Source organism: Otolemur garnettii, unplaced genomic scaffold (assembly GCF_000181295.1).
Source record: "Otolemur garnettii isolate 467f Iridium unplaced genomic scaffold, OtoGar3 scaffold00261, whole genome shotgun sequence".
Taxonomy (NCBI): Eukaryota; Metazoa; Chordata; class Mammalia; order Primates; family Galagidae; genus Otolemur; species Otolemur garnettii.
This window is the reverse complement of record NW_003852656.1, coordinates 411,757-422,006: the sequence shown is the minus strand read 5'-3', so window position 1 is coordinate 422,006 and position 10,250 is coordinate 411,757. Positions and strand designations below refer to the sequence as shown.

Genomic DNA, 10,250 nt, shown 5'->3' with positions numbered 1-10,250 from the left:
AGGAAAATCTCATTTTAAAACAATATGGAACTGTTAAGTTTTTAAAATCCTCTCCTGCACATACATTTTGCAAACACCGGCGTAGTATGTATCCTAGTTATCTCATCTTTATCAAATTGGTTGTAACTACGTATTTACATGTCCATCTTCTCTACCAGACTCTGGAACAGGAGCCAGGTCTTAGTCCCGCCGTTCCAAGCGCAGAACGCTCGACTCCTAGTGGACCATAAATTGCAGATAAAGACCTAGACCATCTCTTCCTCACTGTCAGCTCTGGAGATCCACAAGCCCACGAATTCTGACCGGATGCCTGGAACAATCTTTCGTAAGCCTTCTGCAATCTTTCTCCGCTGCAAAACGGGAATGATCTGTACCGTGGCGTTAACGGTAGTCCGGCGAAGTACCGTAGCACTATAGAAATTAAAGCTCCCAGAGCGCTGCAGCACGATTACACGCATTCCTCCCGCAGGTCGCATCCTTCCTGTTACCGTTGCGAGCGAAGGGAGTCTCCCTACTAGGTTTTTCGCCCAACGAACTCCAGGGCGTCCTTTTTAAAAATGGCGCAGGCAGCCTCGGTGGCTAGTGCGGCGGCGCGGACACCGCGTGCCCTCTGACCTGCTGGCGACGGGCGGAGGGGGAGTTGGCGCCGCCATATTGGCTGTTGTCCTGTGAGGGGAGCGGCGGCGCGGTGGCGGTGCTTGCTGCGGCTGCTGCTGCTGAGGAAGTGCTGCGAGGGAGCCGCGCGAGCTGCAGCATGACTCGTAGGCGGAGCAGGCCGAGCGGCGGCGCAGGCCGACGTGAGCGGGCTCGGGCGGTGGGACCGCAGAAGCCGCAGTCGCCCGAGCCCCGGCCGCCGTGCTTGGAGGCGGGAGCGGGTGCAGGGGCCCCGGAGGCGCCGGTGGAGTCCGACCGTGACGGCTCCAGGGAGGATGATGAGCCCAACCTGGCGCCGGGCCCGCAGGTAGGAGTGAGCGAGGCGACTTCAGATCTTAGGTCGTTTTCTCCTCCACCCTGGACCTGCCCCAGCTGTGGTTGGAGCCTTCTCCTGAGGTCCGGGGCTGAGGCTTTCTCCCAGGGGCGAGAATAGAGGCTGGATCCCTGTCTCCAAAGCCGAGATTCGGCCGGTCCTTTTGCGACCAAGCTGAAGCTTCTCCCCTCTCCCCACCGCTTCTGGCCTGGAACAGAGGCTAAGCGTTCTGATATCATACACACACACACACACACACACACACACACGGACTGGGCTCTGATCCATTAGGTCACAGCTCCCTTTGGGCTCACCTGCTCCCTCACCCATCCCGGGCCATCTTAGGGCGCCAGAGCCTGGAAGGCTGCAGCCTTTTCCCTCACTCCTGGGAACGGCTCCACTCCTTGCCCTGCACTGTTTGCAGCCACTGCCTCCTCAGCAGCTGTGTTCCCAGCGTCTGTCTCCTGGGTCCTCCCTCCTCTCCTTGCTCCGCAGAGCACTTGGAGCAGATATCCAGGCTGCCCGAAAGACTTTGGTTGGGTTCCTGCACTGAGGTGGAACCCCAGCAAAACCTGCCCTTTCTCCCATCAATACCCCTAGTCCACAAGGCATCCCGACCCTCAGACCCCTGGTTTGGAGAATCCTGCCAATAGTGAGCAGTAGAACGATTTTCCAAAGCTTCCAGTTTGCCACTTGGAAGGTCACTTTCTTTGGAGCAAAGGAGATAATGGAAGGTACCCTGCCATTGTTCACTGAGAGGCGGGGTGGCATGGGCTGTAGTTGCTCTGGGAGGGATGTGGCAGCTGGGGCTGGGTGGCTCTCCCTAAGCTTGCTCTGACAAAAGAGTTTTGAGTTGGTCTTTTGGCTGAGCCTGCCGAGGAAGGCAGGCTCCTGCAGGAGTCTTGGAGGGTCGGATGCAGCGCCGGATGAGGATGAGGCGTGGCGGAAGATGCGTTTGGCTCTGCAGACACTGCATCGGGCAGCAGGGGACTCTGGGAGGCTGGTGCAGCCAGAAGGCATGGCTCTTGACAGCCTTCTAGTAGAGTCTCTGGAATTGTGCATGTGAGTGGGGATGCTGTTTGGGGTATCATTCCCAGAAAGCCTTCCCTGACTTCCCCCATTGCATCAGGTACCCACTCTGTTCTCCCTCTGGGAGCACTCCCCCTTCTATGATGAAACTGTTCTGTTGATGTGTCTCTTCCCCACACTAAACTGTGAACTCCAAAGGGGCACAGACTATGTCGTCTATCTCTGATCCTCCACACCTAGCACAGGGCGTTGCTGATACAGGGTAGAAATAATTAGGTAAACGAGAGCATGATTCAGTTCAGAAACTGCTTATTGTAACCCAGTTTTGATGCTGGTCGTCTTTGTACCTCAGATCACAATAAGAAGGTTTTTAATTAATGAAAATATCACCTTTTATTGAGTGTCAGAAGCCCTACCTTCACCCCCAACCCCAACTTTCTACCCTGGGCTGACATGGTTTACAAAGGAGACTCCACATGTTTGAACTGCACCCTCACTGGGTCTGGCTTTCAACGCTGAGGCTGTGTCTCCCTCTAGCCTACCCTAGGTCCTCCTGGGAGTGCCATTATCCAAAAAAGGAGAGGGGATAGCCAGGGAGCTGTTGTCTTCCTCCTTCCCATTCAGACCATGCAGTATGTTAGGCTCCTTGCCACTTGGAAGTGCCAGAAAGCTTGGGTGATGACTTAACTATTAAGATTTTATTGAGGACACAACTTTCCCTAGAGCAATAAGCATCATTAACTCCTCTGATATCTAGGTTCCTATCTTGTTCTTGTCTACTCCACTGCTTGACCTGCCAATTCATTCATTTATTCGTGCCAGGCACTTTACATGCCTTTTTATCTTCCCACCCCACCCCTGTATTTCTTCTAAGCATTAGCACAAATATGATGAGTTAACTATTGATATAATTATTTGTCTATTTTTATATATAAACTTTGAGAGTGCAAGAGCCATGACAGTCACCATTGTACCCCTATGCCTCATAATTAACAAATGTTAATGGAGGAACCGAAAAATATAAATATTGCTACCCTGTTTTTCAGATGAAGAAACAGAAACTCTGAGCAACTAAACATTTGCCCAATTGGCTCCTACTAGAGTTGTCAAGCCCCCCAAAAAAGAGGGGGAGGGAACACTCTGATGTACTTTGGGAGATTTTTAACAAAACTTTTTATTTTTGATTTTTTTTTTGTTTGTTTGTTTTGCAGTTTTGGGCTGGGGCTGGGCTTGAACCCACCACCTCCAATATATGGGGTCAGTGCCTTGCTCCTTTGAGCCACAGGCGCTGCCCACAAAACTTTTTATTTTTTACTACACTGACAAATAGGTGAAACAAACTGACAAACTCTGTTCTGATTATGCCCTACTTTTAGCTGGGGTTGAGGTCTGGATGCCAGAAGCAGGCTTTTGTGCCCTGATGAGAAGTACCTGGTAAAAGGGTAGGGTCATTCCTCTGCCTCTGGGCGTTCCTCTGGTTTCCACTGCTATTCTAAACCCTGTCTAATTCGAGCCAGTATTTTAAAGCTCAAAAGATTCCCAGGCGGCACCCATAGCTCAGTGGGTAGGGCGTCAACCACAAACACCCACGCTAGTGGGTTTAAACCCAGCCAGGGCCAGCTAAACAACAATGACAACTGCGACCCCCCCCCCCAAAAAAATAGCTAGGTGTTGTGGTGGGTGCCTATAGTCCCAGCTACTTGGGAGGCTGAGACAAGAGAATCGCTTAAACCCAAGAGTTTGAGGTTGCTGTGAGCTGTGACACAATGGCACTCTCCTGAGGGCAACATAGTGAGATGCTGTCTCAAAAAAAAAAAAAAACCTCAAAAGATTTAGAGTCCAAATCCTTTTTATTTCACAAGAAGACTAAAACAGTTACTGTCTTATTAGCAAAGAAAAAACAAAAAACTCAAAAAGCAATTGAAGAAAGTAGTAGGAAATTATGTTTACAGACTTAGTGGTTCAACTTCTGACTTAGCCTCTTAGCTTTGTGACTCTGGACACATTTTTCCCCTCTCTGAGCCTCATCAGCAACATCACAAAAGAATGTGAAGTAACCCATGTAGCACCTAGTATGCAGAAGCCCCTTAACCAAGAGTAGGAGTTGATTGTGGCAAGAGCTATGCCAGGTGTCCATCCAAAGCCTGAGTGTTCTCACCTGCTAGTTTTTGCTTACTCTCTTTGGCCTCTCTTGGGCCATTCAGCATGTAATCCAGGTGTACACTGAGTAAGGCCCCAAGAGTTTTGTTAATATGTAAACCAGCAGTTGATGGGGGCTAGGGAATAAGGTCATCTCAGCCTTCCCTACCTCTTGTTCCTGCCCCTGATCTCTCTTCTCAGACCCCTGAGACTATGCCCAGTCTAGCTTAAAAGGACTCTAGAGCCGTGGTTCTCCCACAGCTCCCTCAGGGAATTGAAGCAGATGATCAATAATCATCTTAATAAAACCATCTCATTATATTTAATTCGCTCAGCAAGCATCAAAACAACCTCTGTGCTAGGGCCTTTATTTGGGGTACACAGATGGGTGAGATAGTCCCTGTCCTCAAGAACTTCCCTCTTTAGGGTCACTGCCCACCCAGAATGTACTACTTCCATTGCCACCTTTGGTGGCTCTTTGTAAACCAGTGGAGATTTGCTAGGTAAAATGGCAAAAGCCCTTTGGTGAATAAGACTTATCAATTCAGGGTTTAAAATTTTTAATTTTCTTTTTTTTTTTTTTTTTTTTGAGATGGAGCCTCAAGCTATCCCCCCTGGGTAGAGTGCCATGGTATCACACTCACAGCAACCTCCAACTCCTGGGCTCAAGCGAGTCTCCTGCCTCAGCCTCCCAAGTAGCTGGGACTATAGGCGCCCGCCACAACGCCTGGCCATTTTTTGGTTGCAGCCATCATTGTTGTTTGGCGGGCCCGGGCTGGGGATTCGAACCCGCCACCTTAGGTGTATATGGCTGGCGCCTTAGCCGCTTGAGCCAGAGGCGCCGAGCCAGATTTTTAATTTTCTTAAAATGTCCCAGAGCTGGTATGTCTGATATCAGATGGATGGTCCTAACACCTTTACTTACTGTATATAGAACTCTTGAGAACAAGGTGTATTTTTTAATTCATCTTGGGGTTATGTATTGCACATTATCCTTATTGCTCAATGCATGGCTGTTAACTTAATTTTAATACAAGAAATGTTAGGTTTCTACCATTTTTGTTAACCTGCCCCTGCTGCTGGGCCAGGTTGGCAGTCATTCATTCATTTAGGCCAGCCGTTGCACATATGCTGTGATGCCTGGTCTTCCTCCCACCTAGCATTTATTTATTCTGCAAACATTGACCAATCCTAGATCTATGCCAGAACCTTGGCTAGCTGCGAATGCAAAAGTGAGTCAGACATGGTCCCTACCCATGAGGAGCTAATAGTCTAGAGCAGTGTTTTTCAACCTTTTTTATTTCAAGCACACTTGACTCTATAGTTAAACTTCCTTGGCATACTTAAATTATGTTGCTCAAAAAAAAGTAAAAAAAAGAATATAGTTAGTAGTGTATTCTTAGTATGCTTTGAATGTCTTTCAAAAAATAATTTAGTTGCAAATATTAAACCTAGTTGTTTGTAACCTCACATTAACTGGAAATTTAAGAAAGTTTTTTTGGTTTTTGGTTTTTTTTGAGACAGAGTCTGACTTTGTCACCCTGGGTAGAGTGCCAGTGCATCATATCTAACAGCAACCTCAAACTCTTGGGCTCAAGCGATTCTCTTCCCTCAGCCTCCCGAGTGGCTGTACTAAAGGCACCCATCACAACACCCAGCTATTTTTAGAGATGGAGTCTTGGCTTTTGCTCAGGCTGGTCTTGAACTCCTGAGCTCAGGTGATCCACCCACCTCAGCCTCCCAGAGTGTTAGGATTACAGGCATGAGCCACCGTGCCCGGCCTTAACTAATGATTTTTAAAACTTTTTGCGGCTCTCCATGAGGATAAGTAACTCTGAGGAGGAAAAAAAAAACTTTTTGCAGCATACCTAAGGTTCTCTCCTGGCACATTGGTTGAAAAATCACTGGTCTAAAGAATATGTGTTATAGTAATTGCAATAATGTTAGAAAAAGGTATAGAATCTGCTTCCTCTGAGTAAAGATTCAAATCCCAGCTCCTATTAAGTGGCCTTTGGAAATGTTTCAGACTCTTGGTTTGTTTTCTTGTGTGAAAAAATAACAGTGAGTCCAGGCTTATAGGGTTAATGTTAGGGTCCAGTAAGTCCTGCATGCTTAGCACAAGTGATAGCTATGAGTAAATTTTAAGATACTAAGTACTGAGGTTACCCAAAACATGACAGCCTAGGGGAGGATGAGGAAGAGAAAGTTACTCAGAACTGAATCTTTCAGATTAAGTAGCAATTCTCCAGAGGACGTGATGGGAGAAAGGGGTCTAACTCTAAACAAAGGAAGTAACATATACAAAACCCAGAGATGAGAATTACCCAACTCATTTGCAGAGTGGGGAGAGATCAGGCTGGAGGAGTTAGTAAGATTCTTGAAAACAAAGAGGTTTGAGTTTTATCCTACAGGCAGTGAGGAATCAGAGAAAGGTTTTAAACGAAAAGTGAACAGCAAATTCTCTTTCATAATGTGTGAGGAAGTAATTCTCAATACGAAAGGCAGCTGTGGTTGCTTGATTCCTCCTCCCTCCTCCCAGCCTAGCTAATCATAAGATTTCCTGTGCTTTGCTGGATCCTATCCCAGACCTACAGAGTCAAGAGAGTCTCCAGGTCTAGATCCCAGGAATCTATTGTTGAATTGCCTCCAGGTGATTGTGACATCTGGCTGAATCTGGGAACTGCTAAATTGTGCCCTGGAAATCTTTGAGGAAAACTAAGGTATTCTTCACAGAGTGAGAATTCCCAGGGAGGAGCTTTTCCACAAGCAGAAATAGAAACAACCTTAGTTTAGAAACAAAACAAAACAAAAACTTCCTTCAGGACTGCCTTATTAATGATATTCTCTAATTGCTGATTTTCCTTTGTATATCAAAATGCTTCCCCATGCTTACTGCATGTTACGGCCTTTTCTGAATGACTGCAATACAGTGACTTGTGGGACAGAGGCTATGTCCTTGAAAAGCTCACAGTATTGTAGAGAAGAAAGATTTCAACCACCAGGACATATATAATAAGCTGTGTTCTAGAGGTGTGTAAAAAGTGTTAGGGCTGGCTCAGCGTCTGTGGCTCAGCCACATACACCTGAGCTGGCAGGTTCGAATCTAGCCCGGGCCTGCCAAACAACGATGACAGCTGCAAACAAAAAGTAGCCTGGCTTTGTGACAGGCACCTGTAATCCCAGCTACTAGGGAGGCAGAGGCAGGAGAATCGCTTGAGCCCAGGAGTTGGAGGTTGCTGTGATGCCACGGCACCTTATCCGCAGGGTGACAGCTTGAGGCTCTGTCTCAAAAAAAAAAAGTGTTAGGGCCTCCCAGAGCAAAGTTGAATTCATCTTCTGCTTGTGGACTTAACCAGGATATAACACGCACACTGAGCCCCCCCCCCCAAAAAAAAAAAAAATAGGGAGAGGGAAGAGCATGCATGAAGGCTTCGTGCTTTATATATTGGGGGGAAAAGAATGTTTGCTGGTCCTTCATGGTAGGATGTGCAGAAGCAGAAAAGAACTAAGGAGAGTCATATGTGCTTATATCCCAGGAAGGGCCATCTGGTTTTGTGCCCTTGCTTCCACCCTCATCCTTCAAACTCTGGATGGTTTGAGCTTATGCAGCATGTGAGTGAACATACTGCAGGCCTATAAGCCGTCTACCTTTTATTTCCTACCCCAGGGTCTTACCTCTCTCTATGATTTCCCCCTCCATTCTAAAGTGAGTGAGCTCTCTCTCTACTCTAAAAAAAAATGATACAGGGAAACTAAAGTAGAAAGAAGGGTCCAGAGAGAGTGCAAACACTAAAGGTTCTTACTAGGAAGTTATAGCCAGAAAACATGGACTTTGGGGTTCAAAGAAGCCTTGACGGTCACTTGTCTAGTTCTCTGTCCTATGCGTTAAGTAATAAATTTGCTTTGGGCAAGTCTCACTTAGTTTCCCTGTCATTTCTTCCAGGACAGAAGAGGAAAGAAACTAACGGGTATTGAGCACCTACTGTGTGCCAGGCTCAGGCCAGGTACTTTACATAATTTATTTCATTCTGTCCTCACAACTCCGCAAAAAATGGTTTTATTCCCATTTCATAAATGAGGAAATTGAAGCTCAACTGTATTGAATAACAGTATATTGAGAGTTGAACTCACAACTCTCCAGAGTTCATGTTTTTACACCTATGAGAAACCTATGCTGGGGCTGGTTTTAAAGTAGCAGTTTGGCCTGAGCATCCAGGTAAACTAACAGCTTGGGCCTTCCTTTGTGGTTAATGGCACTCAGGAAGCAAGTTTAATGGGTGAGCTAGCCTTATAGGGGTGGGGGATCACTAGAGTCAGATACTCATTGCTCTGTCCTCAACTCAGTTTATACAACCAGAGAGGATTCTCCACAAACTGGCTTTAGGATATGAAACAGATGTTCTGTGTCCTGGAAGGAACTGTGTGGAAGTTTGGGTAAAGCCTCAGGGCACTAAGGGAGGTTTGTGTCAGCTCTCTGAGAATCACTACAGCTTTGATTGTTAGAAAAGTTTGAAATTCTTAGCAGTGATTGCCAGTGGTTTAGTGATGTAGCTATGCCTTTACCATAGCATGTCAGGAAAGAGGCTGGTTTGATTATGTTTTGTTTTTTAGAGACAGGATCTCACTCTGTCACTTAGGCTGGAGTGCAATGGCAAGATTGATTATATAGCTCACTGTCCCCTCGAACTCCTGGGCTCAAGTAATCTATCTGCCTTAGCCGCCTAAGTAACTAGGGCTACAGGCGTGTAGCACCATGCCCAGCTCATTTGGGAAGTTTTTTTAGGAATGGGTCTCACTATGTTGCCCAGGCAGTTCAACTCCTGGCCTCAAGTGATCCTCCCACCTCAGCCTTCCAGAGTGCTGGAATTAGAGGCATGAGCCACCACGCTTGACCAACTATTTTAAATTTTGTCTTTTGTGGGGGGCAGCTGAGACATGAACCAGATGGGCTTTAAGCATTCATTCATTTATTCAATAAATGTCTGCAGTGTGCTAGGCCCAAGCCAGTCTTAGGTTCCTGGGCATACTTAAATGACCAAAATCTATACCCCGCCTCCAGAGTTCACATTCTATTGGGGGATTGGGGCAAGGGGGGAGCAGATAGAGAATACATCTATGAGACAGTGTAATAGATGCTATACTAAAAAGAATTAGTTCTACTTAGTCTGGGCCAGCAAAATTTCCTTGTCCTTTAACTAGGATCTTAGGTGATGAGTAAGAATTTGCCAAAAAGTAGATGTTTCTCAGCACATAGCAAAATCATCGGTAGGGGATAGGGGCTCTGAGAATGTTGGATGAGGGAATGCAGGGGTGAGTGGAAAAGTAAGTGATGATAACTGGGCTGATGAGTTTTTCTAGACTGGGGATTAATCATTTTCTGTGCTTCTGAAAGGGAATTTTAGCAGCTATTGTTGTCTTCTGCCTTGGTGACAGTGAAGCTCTGGGAATTGGGTACCTTGAGAGTAGAGTACTCTAATAGGCCCTTTCAGAATAGAGTTTGAAAGCTGTTGCAGGGCAGCTGGTTAGATACAGCATGTATCTTGGGAAAATCCTATACAAACATACATAAACTCTGGATTCTAAAAGGAAACCATAGAAAAAATGAGACCAGGTTAAGTGCTGGAAATTTAATCCAGCTTCAGAGCTCTCCTTAATAGTTGCCTAGTCTGGTAACTGGTATTATTCCCAAATTGTGGACAGAGGGGCCAAGGTGGAAAATTATCATGCCCTTAAAGAGCTACTCTATATGCTATAAACTGTATAATTGTTAATGACCACTATTTCCCATTACATACCCACCATTGCAGGCATCATGAAGGCTTTCTATCAGTAGCTTCCAAAATGTTTGGTTTCAGGACCCTTTTACACTCGTAAAAATTATTGAGAACCCAAGCAATCTTTGTTTTTTGTTAGTTATATCTATTGATATTTACCAAATTAAGTATTAAAACTGAGAAAACTTAAAAATATTTAGTTACTAACTCATTTAAGAATAACAATATTGGCTTGGCACCTATGGCTCAAGCAGTTAAGGCGCTAGCCACGTACACCTGAGCTGGCGGGTTCGAATCCAGCCTGGGCCCACCAAACAACAATGACGGCTGCAACCAAAAAA

General features: G+C 46.1%; 1 protein-coding gene across 8 annotated transcripts in view; it reads left to right on the top strand.

The window, feature by feature from the left end:
• Window positions 1-636: 636 nt before the first annotated feature.
• Window positions 637-10,250, top strand: part of FAM193B (family with sequence similarity 193 member B) — a 38,184-nt gene continuing 28,570 nt past the window's right edge. For 4 of the 8 annotated variants that reach the window (XM_023508629.1, XM_023508628.1, XM_023508632.1 and 1 more), the window contains exon 1: window positions 662-961. In XM_023508629.1, the coding sequence (XP_023364397.1) occupies window positions 755-961 (207 nt within the window). In that variant the 5' untranslated portion in view covers window positions 662-754. The other 4 variants (XM_023508631.1, XM_023508630.1, XM_023508633.1 and 1 more) reach the window with 4 other exon arrangements.